Genomic DNA, 23,123 nt, shown 5'->3' with positions numbered 1-23,123 from the left:
ATCTGATACTGTTTTGAAATTCGTGTGGCTATTCTTTTCGTCATTGCTGTTTTGGGAATTCGTTAATGACAATGTAAACAGCATTGCTTTTCGAACGTGAGTCGTGGGCGTGAAATTACCTAGTGATCTCTAATTGAAAGATTACCGTTTTCCGCTGTAAAACTGTATTCCTTACCGAAAAAAATCTGTTTTAATAAATCATTTCAAAGTTCCAGTCAAAATCGACACGATTTAAATACAGTTTTCTTTCTCCAGGCGAAACCTTTCCTAAACTAATACTCGAAAAGTTCGATTTTTGACTTTCAATGTTCATGCAAATTCAAATTCAGCTTCTTATTTCTAATTTTATCTTCACCTGTTTTTGGATATTCTAATCTTTTTTTTGATTTGCGCAGAATTCGAAAGACAGGTGGCAGCTTGGTACACGCATTCATCACGGTCCAAGACAGGAAGTTCTTTTGTCAGTTGATGAGGAGACGAGAGCCAGCTTACGGTAAATAGTCCTTTTCAGTTTCACTGTACTAAACACTAGAGAACGCCGATGATGAGACAAAATGAAGACCGGCTCTATTCTTCGTACATCGTTAATTGTGCGTTGAACGCCTTTTCATGCTACACTGCCATCACGTTGAACATTTTAACAATCCACGCGATGAGAAAAACTTCGTCTTTGCCAGCGCCTTTAAAAGCACTGCTCCTGAGTCTTGCTGTTTCTGATCTTTGTGTAGGATTACTTGTCCAACCTTTTTACATCGCATTGCTGGTTAAGCTGTTACAGCAAAACACTACAGACAATCTGTCTTATCCCACCGAGTTCATTATTATCACAGGTTTATTTTCTGACGCTTCATTCCTTGGTGTTATGGCCATAAGTGTAGACAGATTCTTGGCTATCCATCTTCATCTCAGATACCAGGAACTTGTGACTCACAAGCGTGTTGTTGCAGTGGTGATCTCAATATGGATTTTAAGTGCATTTCTTTCATCCATTTGGCTGTGGATACCCGTGGTTGTTGCCGCTATTATTTCAGGTCTTTGTTTCATTTGTACAACAGTTGTTTATTATAAGATTTATGTAGCTGTACGCCATCACACAAACCAAATTCACGCCTTGCAAGTGCAACAAGTAGCACAACATGTCGAAATGGTAAATGTTGCGAGGCTGAGAAAATCTGCCTTCAGTACATTCTACGTATACCTGGTATTTTTATTCTGTTATTTGCCACGTTACTGCTTTTTAGTTGCCTTTATAATCTCTGGACCAAGCTTAACTACCAATTTAAACGGTTTGTTACTTTACTCATGGACTCTGGTGTTTCTAAATTCATCTATCAATCCTGTCATATACTGTTGGAAAATTCGACACATTCGACTTGCCATCATAGACTTACTGCGAAGGATAACGCCAAGTCAAAACTGAAGAAAGCTGTAGTAACTGCAACACGATTTTCGTGTAATTTAAATTAAAACTTATTTGTGTAGAAACATCCATGTGTCAATCATTTTACTTCTCTTAGTGTCTTTGTATAAAAAAAATAAAATAATAATAATAATAATAATAATAATAATAATAATAATAAAATAAAATAAACGTTGCCTAGCCTCAGCAGCTGACGTTGCAAGAAAAAATTTCAATCATTTGCAATATGTCCTTATATCATCCTTATACCGACATTAGTAGACGGAGACGATAAGCTTTATGTACTGAAGGATGTTGATATTGGATGCAGGCGGTGCGGTGTCAATTGATGCCCGGGTACAGAGATATGTAGTAATGAGGACCTCTCCTAGACGAATGGAATTTGGAAGGGTTGCCAAAGAAAAAATATCATTTATAAAGTACTGTATAGACTAGCCGTATCACTTAGCAAGATGAGCATTGCGCAAGTTCAGTGGTTTTCGACATGCAATATCGAGAGGAGGTAGCAACACTCTCAACGCAGCATAGAATGTGAACCTAACGATCAACGGTGAAAACACCCAAGAAATGAGAAAAAGAAGACTCTTTTACATTGGAAATGAAGCAGCGAAAGGGTGGTATCGAGTGGTAAGACAGCAGGAGCAGAGAAAGGCGAGAAATTCAACGTGACACTCATGAAAGCGCAGCAAGATTTTGCAACTTTTAGAGAAAGCTGATTAGCAAGACCTAGCAAGAGTAATGGTACTCCTTTACGGTTCGGGAACCTGACAATTAACGAAAACATTGCTCTGCAAGGTGCTGTCCTTTGTTAACAAAAGACTCCACCAAATGCACGTGGCCAAATGTCATCAGGAATGAGGAATTCTGGGCGAAAAAAAATAACAAGAGAATGTTCAAAAGTTGAGAATGGAAATGGTCCTTCAGAAACCATGGAGGCGGAAGACGGAAAATACCACAAGAATTGAAAATGGAAGAGTAACCAGGATTCATAATTAAGTAAAATGTTTTAGAAACGTTCTCTGGTTAAAAATTTAAAAATATAAGCTTTCGGCTGCCAAACTGCAGCCTTTAACGAATGATAAAAATGGCGCGAATGAATAAATATATAGGGTAAAAATGTGTGAAAAAATTACAGAATAAAAATGCGTAAAAAGGTGACAAGAAAAATAGTGAGAATATGATAATAAAAGAGAACTATTTTAAAAGAATAGAATATTGTGGAGGTAATGACCTAGCATTGTTGTCCGCTTCAGTTGTCATGGCAGTGTGCCATGACTCAAGAGTTTTTCGCACGCGATAGTCTCCTTTGTCAATGACTCTTGCATTTTTGAAATCAATTTGATGGTCATTCATCCATGCATGGTTTGCAATGTTCGATCCTTTGTTACAATATTTGACGTTTCTGATGTGTTCTTTTCTTCGCGTCTGTAGACATCTGCCGGTTTCTCCAATGTAACTCTAATTACAGTCATTACAAGGAATCTTGTAGACCACATTTGTTTGAAGGTGGCTGGGAGGTCTGAATTTTGGTGAAGGAAACTCTTGGTGAAGGGTTCTGTGGGGTCTGGTGACGACACGAATTCCATTGTTTTGAAGCAATCTTTTAAGCGGTTCGGTGAGGCCATTGATATAGGGCAGACAAGCCAAGTTAAATGATTCTGATAGCTCGACCCACTTAAAAAACAAACCAACAAGAATTGTCTGCGAATTGTCAAGAATTGTCTTACTTAAGAAGAATTGTCTTACTTAACCACAAGAATTGTCTGCGAATGGAATCTCGGAGAATAAAAAGGAAATAAGGAAGACCGAGACATTCATGGAGGCGCACAGTGACGGAGGAACTTGATTCTATGACAGTGTTCAAGAGGAGCGAGGGGAGAGGCAAAGGCCTCTTCTTGAAATGTAGTAAATTTTCCGTCTACAACCTGCAAATGTCAGACACCGATAGTGGACGCCCTTCACGAGCAACAAAGAGCATTGAATTGAATGTTAACTACCGTAATGATTCGATTTAGCGCCCGGGGCGCTTATTTACTTTTGGCACCTCAAGGGAGGGCGCTTATTCGAGACAGGGCGCTTATTCGGGACAGGGCGCTTATTTAATTTCTTGAGAAACAACCAAATGTATCTAACAATAGCAGAAACTGTAACAGTTAGAAATTGTTTAAAGTTCAGTTACTTTTAAAATAATTGTTCATTTTAGCAGTAAATATATACATGAACTGTACAGCGAACGGTCAGGAGTTTGTCTAGTTGGCGTCAATGACTTCAGTAGGGGCAGTTATCCACAATAGGAGCACTTATTAGAATAGGGGTGCTTATAAGAACGGGGGCGCTAATTAGAATGGGGGCGCTTATTGGAATAGGGGCGCTTATTTACAAAAACACATTCGAAGAGGGGCGTTTATTCGGAAGGGGGCGCTTATTGGAAGGAGGGCGCTAAATCGAATCATTACGGTAGTTTTGTCAAAGTTTGGTCGTCACGCAACACTTCTCACAAGATAATTAACGGTTGCTAAAGAGACTACGTGCTGATGTGTGCGAGGGTGTTCCAGGTGCCTCACAACTGTCACACATACGGCCAGTGTCACGCGTACTCTGCATACTATGTATAGGGCACGAGGGGGTGTTTTATTGGAAAGGATTTTGCGTCCAAGTTATGCTATTATCTTCAGGAAGAGCGGGTGTAAATAGACCGATTTCGATTAGCCAAAACCCAAATTGGGCTTCCAATTTTAAGGAAAATAAAACAAAAGAAATTATTTATTCATCCCTCAATGTGATTTCTTTCGTTTTATCTCAGAATCTCAGAGCCAAATAATAAAGTAGGTCTATTTTCATTTCACGGCCAAAAGGGCTATTTTACAAATATTACGGAAATTAAAAGAAGAGAATAAATCCCAGATTGTATTTTTGGGATGAGAGTGTGAATCAGTGAATGGAAGGAGAAGACCATGAATAGTTCATGATTCTGTAAGTTATGCATGCTAAGCAGCCGACATCAGCATAACAACAGAATTATAATCAAGAATAACAATTTCAATTCACTTGAAAGATTTTTTCCTCGTTCCAGAATCTTCGCTTATTTTACTGAACGTACGATCGTTAATAAAAATCGTCCACCAAATGGGAAAATCCCTAACATAACTCTAACATCAACTTGCAAAAACCACAGCTTTAGCACATCCGCAAGCATGTGTTAGGAGCTAATTTTCTCTCTGCCGATTTCGATTTATAGCGACTATATAGTTGCGAAGCTGCTTATTTGCAGCAATTCACGCAGGCAGAACTAAAATATCCGCGTCTGTATCACAACAAGTTGTAAGTTGTGTTTCGTAAGTCGTCTGATCACAGAACTTACTTGGCTACTTCGCAGTAATGTTGCTCGATCTCGAAAGACCTCGATGGAACCTCGCGGTGAATTCAGGGATCTAGTATGATGGTTGACTCTGCCATCGCTTTGTGGACTAACTTGTCACTGGACATATTTCTCTGTAGTATGCAAATAAATCGTTTATTGAAGTTCACTGGATGCTGCGGTAGTTTGCATAACAAAAAGAAGCTGTATAAACAGAAATTTGATAAAGGTCTTCATCGGACAGGAATCTTTTTAAAAAGTGCCTTTTGACTACATCTCGTATGTTGTGATTTGGATAAATTACAGGCAACTAGTATGTATGACTGAAAACGAGTGAAGACGAAGTAAAATTAGAGGGAAAAAGTCTAAACAAAACACTTGAAAAAGAGACTTTAAAAACCGGAAACGGACAAACGACTTCCGGTTAACTTAGCGCCCGCGCCAGCAAATCCGCAACCAGGCCTGCATGTGTTCGAAGAATGAAACCAGCGAAGTATAAAATACATTTACATGTAGCATCACTGAATGTTATATTTACGTGGCGCTGACGGCCTTTAAGTCTTTAGTTTGGCAGTAGATTCAGTGAACGAGAAACGGTCACTGTTCAGGAGAAATGACGATGATTTCAGTTTTGAATGAGAGGCAGTTGAAACGCCTCGCGGAACACAAATATAGCGCGCAGTGTGTATCGATTTTGGACCCTTGCTTTCAAGTTTACTGGCGCTGGCTAGTCGAACAACTTCCTATGTGGTTAGCTCCAAATACCATAACAATCTCCGGATTAGCCATCAATGTAGTCACATCGCTTATTTTAATATGGTATTGTCCACAAGCCAAAGGAGAGGTGAGTTTTGCTCTAAAATAACTCCATAAACATTCTTTTCGTTATTAGTTCTGATGTTCGAAGTTATATGTTGGTGAATAATGAATGTTTTGTTCCGCTTTTGTTTCTTCTTTTAACATAATTTAATACAATCAAAATATTGCTTGTTCCTACTAGAAACCTTAATTTGTCTCGAATTTCAAAATCTTTGATCATTCGATGCAATTAATTTCTCATTTTCGAATTGAAAGCTGTACTGTACGTATATTTAGACAAGACATGTACAGCTTTTAACTCGCTATTAATTTTGTTTAAATGAAATATTTGATAGCTTATATCTTTCTAGAGTAAAGCGATCGGTCAGTTTGCTTTTCAACTTAAAAGCAGTCGTTTGTTTGAGGTATTTTTTTATGATTCCCTCCAATCTTACCAAACTTCGTAATGTTGCACTAGTAAACTTTTCTTGTTGAATTCAAACTGTGATATTGTTATATAAAAAGCTGCTAATATATTTATTAGTATATTTTACGCCAATACCTCCAGCTGTGACATTTTAAATACCAAAAACTATTTGCTTAGCCGGCCATTTCATCCTTTGGCCTATTCTGTTGTGGTTTCTCGGTTGAATGGATTGGGTATATTCATAAACCACCAATTTACAGCAAAAAGTTATGTAATAGCTTCAAGTTTATTTGTTGTAGCATACCTTTAATGTCTTCTTGATGTTAACATGATGAAGGTGACTTTAAAGTGTAAATATAAAAGCCATCTGTCTAAAGTAATTAGAATTAGGTTGACAAATGATTAAGCTGAAGACAGTTTAATAATCTTAATGTCTCAAACAAGGTTTTCAGTAGGTTCTTTTTTATAAGGTTTGCAAGGCAGTAGAAAGCATTATTTTTCATTTAGCCTTCCAATAATCCAGGCGTAGTCAATCGATAGAAATCGATATCGGAAATCAATCGATACAATGGATATCTATCGATATCAATCACCGATTGATATCGATTGAAATCGGTAATCGATAACAATCGAACTCACAGAAAAAATTATTATCGATTGTTATCGATTGAGAAAATCGGTAATAATCGACAGCAATCGACAGTAATCGATAACAATCACTACTAAACCCAAGGAGCCTCTGGAGGTGTATTCGTTTAAAACATATTCTAAAGATCGCATTACTATTTAGTAAAACAATACAAGACCGGCGTTCAAATGGTGAAACATTTTATTAATTCAGCATCTAGTCCTGCCGAAGTCCAGTCTGGGGTCGAGGCAGAATGTTCATCAAGATTCTCATGGTTTGGGGTTTTAAAATATTTTGACTAGTCCATTCAAACCAGGCAGCCCTTAGAGCGCTGTCGATTACATCTCCATTATGGCATTCTTGCATAGGTGAAAGTTCAACTCGATCCTATATATGCACGGACATTGTAGCCCTCCCGAATGATTCCATCTTTTTGCTTTATACATGTACAATGTATTTATGACGTTGTTATAGCGAGACTAGAGGGTTGCGCAACGCTACTTTTGCCGCAACTTCTTATTATTATTTTGAATCGCGCTGGAGTATCAATATTGTTCTTGTTCTTTTTATAGTACAAGCTTGGTAATTGCATTACATATCCACAATTGAAGGACTCGATAGAACCATAAAACAACATCGTGTCCATGTTTAACATGTAAGAATTGACATAAATAACTTCCGATAAAAATCAATAACAATCGATAAACCAATCCTTATCGATTTCCGATGTCAATCAAACTCACAACTTTTTTTCTTTATTGATTCCTATCGAGTGGTATCGCAAATCGATATCAATCGAATATTGATATCGATTGCTATTGATTGTTATCGATTATCGGTTTATCGATTGACTACGCCAGGAATAATAAGCACTTAATGACTGGCCCCAAGGGAAAGAGTGAGTTTTGTTTCCCTGAGACCCTCAACGTTCTCTGAGGCAAAGCCAAGAGGAACGTTGGGGGTCGAGGGGAAACAAAACTCTCTCTTTCCCATGGGGACGGCCTTTAAGTGTTTTGTTATACAGTATGTGGCCCTTGGTCCCGGGGGGGGGGGGGGGGGGGGCACTCAAAAAAGTTTTATATGGAGAAGCTCCGCCCCAAGCTTTTACCCCTTACCATTTTATATACCATTTTGACAGAAATTGTACCCCTTTCGTATACCTTTTACAGAAAAAAGGTACCCCTTTCATATACCTAAAAGACATGGCATAGAGTGACTCAGAACAAGACCTTTTCTCGTCATTTTCATGTAGCGCTTAATAAATTAAAATAATACAGCCATAAAGTGCGTCTGTTCGAAATATTTTAATTAAAGGCCCTTTTAAAAACCTAAATGACGGATTTTCATACCCTTTCATATACCAAAACTTGTGAACTCCATACCCTTTTATATACCTGAAGCCTGAAAAAAGTCGTACCCCTTTCGGGCGGAGCCTCCCCGTATAGGCCATTATAGGGGAACCCCCCGGGCCTTGGTCCGGACGAAAAAGACACGAACATGTATTTCTCAGCTTAGAAGAAGAGCAGAGAGCTAAAATTTGTCCTGTAAGTTACCGTGCCATCCAGCTAACATGTGAAAAGGCAACAGCTTCTGTGCTTACGTGTACTCGATTACTCTTAATATCGAAAACAGTGGTTCGGTTTGATGGCCCTTGGTCCGGACAGCGGGTCCTTGGTCCGGACAGCACGCAAAATTTACGCAACAATTGTTCAAAAACTAATCTATAGAAGCTTCTTGCATATTTTTAATATGTTTTAGTGAAATTCAGAATAATGAAATAAAAATTTTAGGGAAGAGAGCTATTTTCATCTCATCAAGAAGTACATGTACAGTGAATATACATGTAAACTATAGCGCTTATCACACTGATAAGCGTGATTTGCAAAGTTTGAATTAAAACTTCTCATTTTAGTTTTACTGTTGTAAAATGAAGTTTATTATGCCTTAGAACTCAAACGAAAGGTGTAAATTTTGTTATACTCTTTTTTCTTTCAGTATTATTTAGCTTGCCACCTTCAAAAGTTTGAAGTTATAAAGTTATTTGTTTGCCGTCAGTGTCCGGGCCAAGGACATAGTCAGGAAAATTACTTAGAAAATTTTAATTCGTTACTTTGAACGGAAACTCAAGTGGTCAATCAAATTTTTTTGCACTACAGTAATACTGTAGCACTGTAGTCGAAAGAATATTTCCTATACATCAATTGGCGTGGCGCGCGCCTTTGTGTTGGCCATGGCCTCGCCCGTTGTGGTGCTTCAATTCTACCAAAAATTACCTTCTTTAGCCCTCAGTTTGAATATACAGGAATGTAAAGAAAACCAGTTAATTTGAGGCGCCATGAACAAATAAACATCACGAAAACAAACTTCACCTACCTTCACGTAGACTTGAAATTCTCAACTTCACCGCCAGCAGGAAAGCCTTCGAGCAAGGTTAAGACAGCAAACAGATCAAGAAAGCTTTGAAAAGGTTCGGTTTTATTAAAATCTTTGTTTCCTATCGGAAAAATGTATGATGAACCGTAAGTGTCCGAAACAAGGGCTGTCCGGATTTAGGGTCACATACTGTACTTCCCAACTGAAAATAAATGCTTTGCTGTCTGTATTCACCACTAAATTTTTCTTTGGCTGAAATTAAACAACATGAATTTATTCACTAAAAGTGTTAACACTGCCTGGTGCTTTGAGCTTAATCGAATTTGCATTCAGAAGACATTAGTATCCTTCTTTGAGTCAAATTTAATTTCTGCAAGTACAAATAATCTTGGTATTTTAACTGTTGAACAATGAATAAATGTTTAGCTTTTGTCCACAACTTCAAATTTCTTCACGTTCATACCAAACACGGTTCATACCATGGCTTTGAGCTGATCCCGTGCAAGTCCAAGATACATGTACAACTGTTGTCGCCCAAGGGAGTTAGTGAGTTTTGTTTGCCCTATGGAGTTAAACAGTTTTGATGTGTATCGCGTGATACGTTCTCATCAAATATTAAGCTGCTTTTCAGTTGGGGTTTCTAGCAATGCTATTGGCTGAAGTCTCCCCAAAATTTCTCAATATAACATCATGATCAAGGACACATAAAATGCTATATTTATAAGTTGTGTATCCTTTGTTGTTTTGAAATACCAAAAAGGGTACAGATGGACAAATTCATTAAAGACAAAAATAGATTGGAATATTGATTTTTGATAAACTTTAAGGCTGAAGGTAAATTTGTTTGTAACTTTTAATTACAAATAAATGAAATGAGACACTGTGAATCCTGGCTACTGAAAAAAATTCAGTGGCTCATGATCAGGTGGGACTCGAACCCACGACCTTCGGGTTGCATGACCACTGCTAAGCTACCATCTGAGCTACAGAGCCACAGATGGGAACGGCGCGTGAGTGAATCCCATATGAACTTACATGTGAACAGGAGTTTCCTGCAACGAACATGTCAAACATGTATTACATGTGAAGAACAAATAAATGCGGATGAACAGTGTTTCGATTCTAGTTTAGAATTCTAGTTTAGAATCATCCTCAGTCATGACAAATAAATGACTGAGGATGATTTTAATTACAATTCCTGGAAGATCTATTTGTTATGTTTTCATTTAGATCCATAGTTCTAAGTAATTTCTTTGTTGACATTACGTGTAAGTTTCATAACAAGTATTTTGCAAACTTAATAAAGTAAACTAAACTCAGCCATGCTACAGTCCCTTACTTATATATTAATAAATTATTTTTATAGGCACCAGGGTGGGCCTTCATATTGAATGCAATTGGATTGTTTGTGTACCAATCCCTTGATGCTGTTGATGGTAAACAAGCACGACGTACAAAAAGTGCATCCCCACTTGGAGAATTAGTCGACCATGGTTGTGACTCTGTTTCCATGGTGATAATGGTCTTAGCTGTCAGTGTTGCGTTAGAGCTCGGCACACAGCCTGTCTGGATGTTTTTCATGTCATTCATGGCAACCTTCATGTTTTATTGCGCCCACTGGCAGGCCTATGTTTCTGGAACTATTAAATTTGGAAAGTAAGTATCTACACGTAAATGTAAAAATTTACAGTGTTTATGTAATTACCAAATTGGCAAACCACACACAAGTTCATTCTATATTTTTAAGAAAACAATATAATATTATTGTCTAACACAGAGATCTGTCATTCATCTCTTATTTAAATACCTCTTCTTGAAATATCAAGAAGAGCTGAATAATCCTTCAAAAAACAAGTGTCTTGCAGAATTTCAATCTTGCAGGTCTTTCCATCTTGATATTTTTTGCAACACAATATTGGAGTTTCTCTCTCTCTCCCACTCTAGAAGACCTTTTTTTTCCAAGAACAATATATTAAATGTACCATCTCACAGTCTTGAATTTTGATTAAAGTATTTAAATTCATCGCCACAGAGAATTTGGCAAGCCACTTCCCTATAATTCAGTATCTCTGCAGTGGCATGTTTGAATGCCAAAAACTGTTACAGACAGTGCAAGTCAATGCAGACAACAGCAATATGCACGAACCTGGATACAGGTGCATTTAGGAACTGCCCAGTTCAGCAAACATATTTTAGGGATTTCAACTATGATATCATAGCTGACAAATTACTCCTTTATTTTGGCGCAAAATTTTAACGTTAATTTATAACTACACATGTGAAATTATAAAATTGCCATGGCAACGTAGTTAGCGGCAAGATGGCGTCCAGGATAAAAGATGTTTTAAAGCTTACACTTTGTACGAATTTGAATTTTATCTTAGCCAGCTAGCCTTGGCCATGTAATAAAACTTTTGATGATATTTTTTTAAAAACAACAAAACGACTTCAAGACTTAGGTCAATTAACTTTTCAAAGCTCTGAGTTAATTCGCGATGCAATATACCAGTCAAAAACCTACGATTGCACGTATAATTTGTCACCTAAAGGCTCGGGAAATTATTAGAAGTTTGACAAAACGCGCGTGAAATTGTTTCTTAAGGTGGCCCGCGGGTATTTATGAGGCTGACGCTCCCCGCGCGTAAGGACGGCGAGCAGATCGTGCGGATTGGGCACCTCTCCGAAGGCTCGGCGGGCGCGCTAGGAAGAAGCGACCCGACCGCACGCGCAGCCTGCACCTCTAGCTGCACGAACGACGAGCGTCTGCCGCAGGCACCATCTAGACTGCAACTTGTGTCGATCTTTTAACTACACAGAGGTGACATCAGCCTCAAACTGGCTGGTATTGGTAGCTTTCGACGGTCAGAGACGCAAAAAATAGGGCGAGCTACGGAGGGACCTAGGTGCACTACTGGCACGGCACGGCAGCGCCGGGCCGTCAAGCTACTAGGGCTAGCCGACGCGCCGTCGCGAGACCAGCCTCACGCCCCTTTCACTCGTCACCATTTGATTACCCATACTTATTACAGGGGGGAGGGCAAAATTATAAAAGAGTGCTTGTATATCAGTGATGAGTTGTTAATCAATGTAATATTTTATTTACAATAAAAATTCATCCAAAAATCACTAAAGGCCATGTTTGCATGTACTTTAAAATAGTTTTCTTGCCATGGGAAGTTTGTTATTAAATAAAATAATGTCTTTTGCTGTTGGCTGGTTTCATCTTTACAGAGTTGACGTAACAGAGCTTCAAATTGCTGGTATAATAGTATTCATCATATCAGGAATTTTTGGTGTTCAAGTATGGTCCAGGCAGGTGAGGATCATGCATATATCTCACATTATTATTCAACACATGCACGCGCTGCCCATATATGGTCAAAATGTTAACGTTATCTGTCATCCGTACATAACAGATATCCTGCGATATACGTAGGTTGTGAAGATTCGTCCGAAATCTTGTAAAGCGCTGCATAATTACAGTTTTTCTATCTGCAAAATGTATTTCGTTGACAATTTGTTGAATAATAAAACAATATTATTATCCTGCTCAATCTTGCGGAATATCGTCTGATTTTAGCCAACTTGGCCTACAGCCTTGTCGGCTAAGTATCAGGTGATATTTTGCGCGATTCCCCAGGATTGTAACTGTAATCTGAATTACTCTATGTATACTAAGGCCTTATGAAAATGTGCTTTTGTGTGTGTGTGTTTTGGGGGTATGCCTTTTGAAAATAAAAGTACCTTTAGTTATTCTTATTAATTTTCATGATTTCAAAATAATCGGGAAATTTAGTATGTGCGAAATAAACATTGCACGGAATTTTAAACATGTGAAAATTAATACCTTATTATATATACAAAACAATAAATATTTTAAATGTTTGGAACTGCTACTACCTAGCTTTAAAAATATCTTTCCGTCTTGCTTTAGTAGCATCCTTCCTCTGATAACTGTTTCGAGCTTGTAAATTGGTTCAAAACCTCTTGGCAGGCTCCTTGTAGTTTCATAATGAGCCAGACCTTTGTGTATTTCCAGTGGTTTCTTGACAGATCAGTCTTTGACGACTGATCCATAAAACACTGACAAATACTACATGTATAATGCACTTTTTCTCTAATTTTTCTTGCAATTGCGAAAATTAATACTCGCGAAATTCGGCTCTCCAATTTTCACGAAATTAAGTATGCGCGAAAATTAGTAAGGATAAGGTACATGTATCTTTTATACTCTGGGCTGCAAGTTGTCTGAGATGGTGGTTGCTTTTTATATTGTTGTTCTGGGATTCTCTTTCTTGTGAGCACTGTATTTTGTTCTGTTTTCCTTTGCCTGGTTGGTGCAATGCCAACTTAACTTAAACAATCCTTTGCCTGGTTGGTGCAATGCCAACTTAACTTAAACAACTGCTTTATATGTAACTATGTAACAGTGAAAAGTACTGGGGAACAAAAGGCAAAAATCGCAAGTTCGCAGTTGAGGGTTATTGAAAAGCTTAGAATGTTACTTTAATGCAACAACAACTCGAGAATGCCCTTTAACCAGTCATACTAGAGCAAGGTTTTTAAATGTTCAAGGCAGCACACATGGTTTAAAGAACCTGTTTAGGCTAACTTGGAAAAAGACACTTTCTTACTTGTGGGTTTTTACTCTTATTGACTATTACACATAAAGCCATTTACATAAAACTATTTACCCTTTCAGGTTCCCTACTTCGATGTCACAATGAAAGCAGTTATCTTTGGAATTTCTGTGTGTGGGAGTATCTACGCCCTTTCAACAATTTTTATTCAAATATACGAAGGCGGAAAAGGCAAGAATGGCTCCACTGTAGCGGTAAGTACTTAATATGGATGAATAGATTGTGCTAGTAAATTCAGGAAAAGTTGCTTCACAATATACCCAAAAGTTGCTCTAAAGTTGCTCAAATATAAAAAAGTTGCCACCAAAATTTAGGAAAGTTGCATGCTCACTAGGGTCGTTTTGTTTTAGATAAATACTCAAAACGTGTTTGGTTGTTTGTTTCCATTTAAACATTTTCATTAAATATTCTTACAATCATTAAAAGAGGCCAAAAAGCCATTGTTATATGAGAAATATAAATACTTTGTTGCAATCAATGTACTCTTTAAACTCAACATAACTTCAATATTAGATAAAAAATAAAAATAATAAAAATAAAAATAATAAAAATAAAAATAAAAAAAAGATCAAAAAGATCAAAATCCTTCAAAATGAAAAGACCTTTTATGGTTTGGATCGCTTTTATATCAATTTGTTGCTCAAAAGTTGCCAAGCAAGGCAAAAGTTGTCCTACGTTGCTGGTACTACAAAAAGTTGCTCAAAAGTTGCCGAGCACGATCTATTTATGCCTAGTACTTAACATTAACAATTGGTATTTTGATTGCATGATTACATGTATGTTGCTTGTTATCTTGGTTACAAACCTGGTTTCAAATTAAACAGGACAGGAACCCAGAGAAATAAATAGGTTCCTGTAGGGAAACATAACAAAATGCTAGGAGTAACCTGCGATGAACTAGCATTTCATCCAGAGGTGGGAGTAGCAACACTCCTCGTCGGTGGTGGATCTGGGGGAGGGGCCTGGGGGGTCCTTATTTTTGGTAAAAAACATTTTTTGAAATGAACTCCTCCCCCCCCCCCCCCTTGTTAAAAATTTTTCGGTGTGCACACACAAAAAGGGCCCCACCTTTGTACTCCACCTTTGTTAAAAGTCTGGATCTGCCACTGCTAGACACTTCATGCTATGGAGTTAATGGATAAGCTTCACAGTGTAGGCCACGCAAGTTTGCATGCGAACTTACTTTCTCAGGCAGCTAAAGAGCACCTGTTACTAGACACCAGCATGTGCATACAAACACCCATGCCTGTATTCTCGTTGACTATTTGTTTCTCTTTTTAGGGCACCAGTGTTATATCACCGCTATTTCCTATTGCTGTCATGATATATATGGCATATCTTACTGCCCGGACCTCATCTACAAATCTATTTCAAAAGCACCCGTGCTTGTTTGTCATGGCATTTGGCATGGCGTGTTCTAAAATCACCATCAAACTAGTGGTATGTATGCAATTGTTTGTTTATTATTAGGTAACACTCAGGGCACACTTGCCGTTCCTTGGTAAATCCTGATTACAGGGTTTGCACACACCTTGAAATCCCTTGAAAGCCCTTAAGTAAATTCGAATGTTAAAATTGAAGACCGTGAAAGTTCGTGAAAAATGCACTTTATGCTGGAAAGTCCTAAAAGGGACACGGTCAACCAAGTGAGTGTCCTTTGTGAGCCGATGTTGTTGTTGTTGCACAAACATATCTGTAAAATCACCACAAAAATGTTAAAGACACTATTCTCAAATTCTGGAGAAATTTGGCGCTAAGATTGCACGGCATCAGATTGCACGGCATCAGATTACATGGCATCAGATTGCACGGCATCAGATTGCACGACGTGCAGTATGATGAAAGTTAACCGTTAGCAAAGATCCGTCATTTCTGTAATAAGGAATACAGATTCTTTCACGTCGTTTTTCCGAAGTTTACATTTGTACTTTATTTCATAAATACCTCATCGCAGTTATATGTTGCCAGCGAGAAGAATGGCTTGCAAAATTTAGGGGCAAGGCCCGTCATCAGTTTTTCCCGCCTTTTTTTTCTCACTCAACAATCTTTGCGTGATTTGAGGCTATGATGGAAATTGGAATACTCTCGCAAGTAAAACTTAAGTGTTTTAAAGTATATTTATTTAACGTTAAAAATAGCGACTCATGTCGTTGTTTTAACTGGTACCAGGTTGGTTGTATGACACGGAGTCCAGTTGAATTCAAAGATATTACAATGATTGGGGGAATTCTTCAGATTCTTAACATTCATTATGGCTCGCCTATCAACGAGTACGTTTTACTCTGGTGTATGATGGTGAGTATTACTGTCTTGTACTTTTGATGGAGTAATTCAGTACTGGTTAGCTCCCCCTCCCCCCTCCTCCCGCCTTGCAAAAACGAAAGAGAATCCGTCTATTGCTTGAAGTTCATTAGTTTTTTAATCATTTACACCATAAAATTTCCGAGTTCTTGGTCCTGGAATTGTTATATTTATACCCTGGTAAACTCTAGGAATTCCAGCATCTCATACATCTGGAGGCATGATTTCTTAGCCATCCTCGCAAAACAACTACACAAAATCAGCAAGTTATCCATTTTTGTGATCGCGAACCACGACAGTTACGGCGAATTTTAATGAAACTGAACGCTTTCATAGAGCATTTAGCTATAGGATAAGTCACCATGAATAATGGATCTAGATACTAGCGAGACTCTCAACTGAAAAAGTCACTTACTAATTACTTTCCTTTTCTTTTTAAACGCTGGTGATTTTCCCATCAGGGCGGACCTCCCGGCGTTAACTTGCTGTTTCTTTCTGTTTTAGGGTCATGTGATGTTTGAGCAGTTACGCTACAACTTTGCGCTAGGTTCACAAATCTGCGACTACCTGAACATCTGTTACTTCAAGATAACACCAAAGATCAAGTCTGAAGATAAAGATAAATAGCACGCAGTGACCTTTGATCTGTGTGCTGTGACCACTGCGTGACTTCTGCGTGTTTATACTGTATAGAACTATATTCAATTAGAAATAGGTCGGATTAAACGAGGAGGAGAGCCAACGAAAATTGACGAAGTGTCGGATGGGAATTTTCCTGCGTGCACTGTCAGGCGAGCTCGAGTACGCGGGATATGACACTATCTGCCAGCCAAACGAGCCACTACTTTTAAGGTGCTGATTCAAGCAGGAGAATGTCGCAATGAGAAAATGACATGTACACACGAAAGCGAGTGTATGGTGAGGACATAATTATTTCAATGACACGCCCGTCGTGTGTGCTAATACAAGGGTCCTTCAGATCAAAACGCGAGTACGAGACTGAGTACAAGTACGCCTTTTCAAACCTAGTGCTTATGCTTTCAATTGTCAAGTTTCACACCAACCTAATTTGTACCGATAGACTCCTATTTAACTAGTCAGCAAAATGGTGGAGTGAGGGCTCTGTGAATGTAACTGGATTGATACTCGTACTCGATCTTGTCCTGGTACTCCGATCTAAAGGTCAATAGACGTGTCGCTGCAATCATGTCCCACTACATTCCCGAGTATGTGTGTACATGTTATGATTTTGTCCCTGCTGCGTGTCCCTGTGACATGATCCCTCGTGGATAAGCACCTTTTTCGAGTGTAAGTTGGTAGTGAAGCAAAAGTTAAGCGACAGCGTGAGTTTGTCCTCTCGTCCTCCATTAATCCGGCCTCATTGATGCCCTTTTACATGACAATCTGTACCACCTCTGTCCAGAAGACCTCCAGCGAGTGATGTGTGGAATTACCTAGACAAATAAGCCACTTATTTACTCACCGGGTGATTCAAACATATTTAGCCAGCAGTATATAGTTAACAGGTAAATGTTTTAAGCCAAATTTTAATAGCACAGAAAATTTAAGAGCTCATGTAGTTCACCCAATTAACCATTAAAGGTTAAGAAATTGTGTGCTAACACAAAATTACTTTTTTTAAAATTCCATGGGATGTTAAAATTTATTTCTTCACTTTTGGGGGCTTTGTAATATATGCATATCTACCTAGATAAGGTGATTGAAAGCATATTTGAGTTTAAAACATTTTTTCGTCCCGTAGCTACTTGATAAGATCCTCTCCACTGTCTTTATGTTCACAGACATATAATAGTGATCTTTTTAGTAACTGAGGTTTTTCCAGGAATGCGGCAGAGGGGGAGGGGGATTGATTTTAAAGTTTTATCTTTCACGTCTACACCTAATTGCAATAACGTCGTCATAGAAAAAAGCAAAATGAAAAAAGACAAATAGGAAATTATTAGGCATTACAATGATATGTTTGAAATTCGCCCGAAGAAACGGGCTCAAACGCCTCAAAATACACTTACATCAATTTTATCTTCAAGCGATTAATATGTGTACAGTATTAAATTTCTGAGCTTCTTGTAAATGCTGCCAGCTATCAGTGAATTAGATAATTAATTCCTATTTGGCCTTTTTTCATTTTGCTTTTACTTACTTATTAGGTGTATTTTACTTTTACTTACTTATTAGGTGTATCCAAAACATCTATCTTTGAGAATTAAAAGCGCTAAGAGCAGATCTGACAACGGGAATGTAACTATGGCAACTCAGCACGCACTGTTCTAAGTTGATTTTAACCAATCACGTTGTGTTTACAAGGTTCGCTGCTAGCCAATCAGATATTGTCCTTTTATTTATTAAATGGTTCCTGTAAGTTACTGTTTGATTCAGAAGTTATTTTTTTCTGCCTGTTGACTTTCAATTCAGGGACAATAGAGTTGCAATGTTGCCGTTTGTTTTTATTCTCGAGAGTGTTTTTAAACATTGATAAAAATGGTAGATGATTTTCTGCAAGTTTCAATGATGCGAACTCTGAAGTTCAAACCCCAACTAACGATTGCGTTTTTTTGCTGCCGTCAATCATATACTCTAGCGACAATGAACACAAACCTTAAAACAGCGAAACAAACAGTGGACCGAAATCCACCAATCACATTCTATAGAGGTGACGTTTTTGAACCCACGGAAACGAACTTATGTTTTCAGTTTGAGAGGTCCGCTAAGATGATTGACAGCAGCAAAAGACGCAACCGTTGATTGAGAAGTTCGCGTGCCATTGAAAAGCGCACTAAAGTAAAATTCCAAGATCACCTAATGTAACAAAAGAGAAAACACTTCCCTATGTTAATACTGTCAACTTTCTGTTAACGGACACCTCTCCAAGACGGACAGTTGAAGCCGGCCCCGACGGTGTCCGTCTGCAATACATGTACGTTACGTTATGTGACATATTACATAATACGTTTTTAAAAATTTTTTTTTATCTTAAATACATACCCCTGTCGCCGCAAAAAAGCCGGTGAGATTCCCCTGTAAAGACCTCACTCTCGGTTAATAAGTAGTAATCTTGCTCAGTCTTATTTTTCTTTCTGGTTTATAATGTGTGTTTTTTTTATTTACCTAAGTAAACTATAAGTTGATGTTTTATTCGACTTTGCAAGCGATTTTGTGTATCCCAAGTACAGACTTAATATATTTTGCGTTAACTCTTAGTCCCTGGTGCAAAACAGAATGCCTGTTAGAACCACAATTTTATAATGTAGATTGTAAACTAATTTTGATCACGGCGAGGTGTGCTACCGATGAAACTTGTAACCTATTTTAAAAGTCTTGATTTCTCGCGGCATGTCGTGGCGATAGCTATAACAAGACTATGGAAAGATTATTTATTAAAATATCTAAATTCTGCAGTTTAAGTAAAGTGTGTTTATTATGGCCTCGTTGTTCAAAGCACAATTAAGCTGATCTATCTGTTTTAGTAAACACTAAAGGATTTAAGTTTAAAACCTACAATTTTAGTACGTATTTCTAAGCCAAATATTGCGTAAAGTTTTCCTTTTAAGAGCAACGCACCCTTTTCTTGATTTTCTTAAAGATTCAGCCTCAATTCTCCTCTTTTACAATAATTCGTAATTTACAATAAAAAAAAATACAATTTAATCGATTGGGTTCTAGCAGTCCTGGAACATCGCCTGTGGACGTCCCGGGCTATGTTTAAGTTTGACTGTCCACATTTTAATGGTTTTCGCTTTGGTGCATGGTCTTCAACTTCAGCAATGTTGCAGTTCTACAAATTAACTCCATAAACGCTACTCGAAATTGTCTCATTCTGACCGAGTATTTTTTTGTTTAACCCCCCCCGCCTTTTTTTATAAATTTGGCGGAGGGGGCGGGGTTTTTTTTAAAATAAGATTTTTTTAATCCCTATTTTTTTAAAAAAATAATTTTTTTTATTATTTTTTTTAGCTATAAAATTAGAAGTTATTTTTAAAGAATAATAAAACTTTAATAATTGTTTAAAGGGTTTATTTTTAAATACAACTTGGAGACCCGGCGTTTATTCGGGGCCCGGCGTTTAATCGAGAAAATACGGTAGATAAGTGGATTAACGAACGAGTTCAATTCTAGGAACAAAGAAGCTGCAAATAAACATACATACGCCGTTTCTGCAGACATGTTATTCCGATAGAGTCTTAAAACAATTCTGAAAGTCAATATAGGTATATAACAAATGAATAACACTGCAATGATGATAGCTGTCAGTTTAAAGGCCTTTTTATCTTTCAGAAATTTCCGCCTCGCCACTTCTGTAACTTGCTGAGCTGAAATTTCCTTTTCGTGTCGGCGAACCACGTGGTACACCGTGATATGACAGAAAACTATCATGGCAAGACATATGGCAATATATGTGTTATTTATGCGATAAAATACAAGTTTGCCAAGGAAAAGTGAATTAGCGATAACGACCACGCTAGAGCGGAAGCAATCAGCAAACGAGTTTCGGTGACGAGTCCGGTATGGTACGCATAAGCGTGCTTCATAGCTAGATATCTTTCCCCGCTAATTAAAGCAAGGTGGATAAGGGAACTAATGCATAGAAAATTGATCATAGTTTGTGCAGCCACATCCACCGCGCAAGATCCGCTCGTTGTCTTGCCGTCAATTATTTTTCTCATTATCGCTATGGACAGAGGTTGAACAACTACACCCACCATCAAATCGGTTGTGGCCAAACACGCCAGCAATATGTTAGACTTGTTAGCTCTCATTCGGGATTTGGTTTTCACGGCCATTATTACCAACGCGTTCAAGATAGTGGTGAAAGGAAATGTAGCGATGTTGATGGTGGCGAGGAAGATAAGAACGGCTTTAGCTACAGTGGCAGAGGGTGGCAGTCTGCCTCCAAGTAAAATGTACATCTGGCAATCAGGTGGTGTCATGTCATCGCCTGGGTGGGTGGAGTTCATGGCTTCTCCTTTTCTGAGTTCTTCGCTACAGTTGAGCGATTCAGCTATTAAACTTTTCTCTTCCTCGTTTTCTGGCGTTTATCGCATCTTCTTTTCGGTTCTTCGATTCGCTCACGGTTGGACTAGTGCGTTGTTAAACTCAGCTAATGATGATTGCTCTTTGCTGTTTTCTTGAAACTGCCTTCTGGTACCGCATTTGCCTTTTTTATAAGCTTTTTTTCACCTGGCATTTTTCAGTTTTTTGTTTATTTACCGGCAGTAGCCTTTGTTAAATGCACGACTCCCTGCATTTGCATTTCAGCTGTACTATTTTGCAGGCTAAAATGGGAATTTAGTGGACTAAAATAGCACATTCGGCTCACAAACGTCCCGAATGGAGTCATAATACGGAGGCAGCTGTCTGCGAGGCAACATCGTTTTCTTTGTTTGTAGCGCAAACGTAGAAAGTAGCCTGATTTTCATCTGTCTTCCCCGGGGAGAGGGGGAGGGGGGTACTCCCTGTAATAGCCTATACGGGGAGGCTCCGCCCGAAAGGGGTACCTCTTTCAGGCTCCTGGTATATACAAAAGGGTATGAAACTCTGTCATTTAGACTTTTAAAAGGGCCTTTAATTAAAATATTTCGAACAGTTGCAATTTAATTTTTTGATTTATTAAGCACTACATGAAAATGACAAGAAAATGTCGTGCTCTAAGTCTTTGCCAGGTCTTTCAGGTATATGAAAGAGGTACCTTTTTTCAGTAAAAGGTATACTGTTGATATTTATAAACTTTTCGAAACCCTCACACCTTATTTTCAAGCAACTGACCCAGTATTTTATAATGCAACACTCTTTCAACCTGTTTGAGCAAGCCTCAAAAATATTTTCCTTGATTGTAACAATGTTTTTAGATATTGAAAATGCCTTTTCAGACAAGCACTAAAACATTTTTCTTTAGTGAGTTCCCTAATGGTGAGTTCCTTAGTGAGTTCCTTAGTGAGTTCCCTAATAGTGAGTTCCGTAATAGTGAGTTCCTAGGAGTTCGAATAGTGAGTTCCAGGAGTCGTTAGGCCTTATGAGTCTCTAGGAGTTCCCTAATAGTGAGTTCCGTAATAGTGAGTTCCTTAGTGAGTTCGTAATAGTGAGTTCCTTAGTGAGTTCTCTAGTGAGTTCCCTAATAGTGAGTTCCTTAGTGAGTTCGTAATAGTGAGTTCCTTAGTGAGTTCCTAGTGAGTTCCCTAATTGGCCCTAATAGTGAGTTCCTTAGTGAGTTCCTAATAGTGAGTTCCTTAGTGAGTTCTATAGTGAGTTCCCTAATAGTGAGTTCCTTAGTGAGTTCCCTAATAGTGAGTTCCTATAGTGAGTTCCCTAGTGAGTTCCCTAATAGTGAGTTCCTTAGTGAGTTCCCTAATAGTGAGTTCCTTAGTGAGTTCCCTAATAGTGAGTTCCTTAGTGAGTTCCCTAATAGTGAGTTCCTTAGTGAGTTCCCTAATAGTGAGTTCTCTAGTGAGTTCCCTAATAGTGAGTTCCGTGAGTTCCCTAGTGAGTTCGTAATAGTGAGTTCCTTAGTGAGTCTCCTAGTGAGTTCCCTAATAGTGAGTTCCTTCGTGAGTTCTCTAGTGATTTCCTTAGCTAGTTCCCGTGTAGTGAGTTCCCTAACAGTGAGTTCCTTAGTAGTTCCCTAATAGTTAGTTCTCTAGCGAGTTCCGTAATAGTGAATTACTTAGTGAGTTCCCGTGTAGTGAGTTCCCTAATAGTGAGTTCCTTAGTGAGTTCTCTAGTGAATTCCTGATTTCCCTAGTAGTGCGTTCCTTAGTGAGTTCCCTTTTGATTTCCCTAGTGAGTTGCCTTTTAAGTTCCCTTCCCTTTTGTGTTGTCTATTGTCTTCAGGAAGATGCAGCCGGAAAAAATTGCTTGCACAGACAACGACACTGAAAAAATTGTTTGTCTTGAAAAAAATTTGATTCAACCCCTCCCCCCCCCCCCCCCCCCCTCACAAAAAATAGTCCGTCCCTGAAATTCAATGGGCTTCTTTCGATGTATTAAAATTCAGCTTGGTAGCGAGGCCTACAGGACACCAACAAAAGAAATTTTACAAGCATATTTATTCATTTCTTTTGTTTGTGTCCTCTAGGCCTCGCTACCAAGCTGAATTTATATATATCGAAAGAAGCCTACTTGAACTGAAATGGGACTGACCACGACAGCGACTTAGCATAAACAAC

General features: G+C 38.3%; 3 protein-coding genes, 1 long non-coding RNA gene and 1 pseudogene across 4 annotated transcripts in view; 3 read left to right on the top strand and 2 right to left on the bottom strand.

The window, feature by feature from the left end:
- LOC144631530 (NACHT domain- and WD repeat-containing protein 1-like) overlaps nt 1–4,898 on the bottom strand; it is a 23,307-nt gene extending 18,409 nt beyond the window's left edge. Inside the window, exon 1 of the mRNA XM_078489974.1 lies at nt 4,782–4,898. The gene's annotated coding sequence lies outside the window, so the exon portion shown is untranslated. The remainder of the gene's footprint in view (nt 1–4,781) is intronic.
- LOC144633023 (melanocyte-stimulating hormone receptor-like) lies at nt 329–1,420 on the top strand. The gene has a single exon (XM_078491797.1). The coding sequence runs from the start codon at nt 542–544 to the stop codon at nt 1,418–1,420; it is 879 nt and encodes a 292-aa protein (XP_078347923.1). The 5' UTR covers nt 329–541.
- A 366-nt stretch (nt 4,899–5,264) lies between the features above and the next one.
- LOC144631991 (cholinephosphotransferase 1-like) lies at nt 5,265–18,099 on the top strand. Its single transcript, XM_078490579.1, has 7 exons — nt 5,265–5,622; nt 10,371–10,660; nt 12,236–12,320; nt 13,707–13,838; nt 14,926–15,084; nt 15,814–15,939; nt 16,450–18,099. The coding sequence occupies exons 1-7, from the start codon at nt 5,392–5,394 to the stop codon at nt 16,570–16,572; spliced, it is 1,146 nt and encodes a 381-aa protein (XP_078346705.1). The 5' UTR covers nt 5,265–5,391; the 3' UTR covers nt 16,573–18,099.
- Nucleotides 18,100–18,141: 42 nt separating this feature from the next.
- LOC144632001 (uncharacterized) lies at nt 18,142–19,372 on the top strand. The gene is made up of 2 exons (XR_013566847.1): nt 18,142–18,913; nt 19,014–19,372. It is a non-coding gene; the product is annotated as an uncharacterized LOC144632001 (long non-coding RNA).
- Nucleotides 19,373–19,686: 314 nt separating this feature from the next.
- On the bottom strand, nt 19,687–20,918 carry LOC144633384 (histamine H2 receptor-like; annotated as a pseudogene).
- Between the last annotated feature and the right edge of the window lie 2,205 nt (nt 20,919–23,123).

This window comes from Oculina patagonica, chromosome 12 (assembly GCF_052425735.1).
Source record: "Oculina patagonica isolate OP01 chromosome 12, crgOcupat, whole genome shotgun sequence".
NCBI lineage: Eukaryota > Metazoa > Cnidaria > Anthozoa > Scleractinia > Oculinidae > Oculina > Oculina patagonica.
This window is presented reverse-complemented; position numbering and strand designations above follow the sequence as displayed.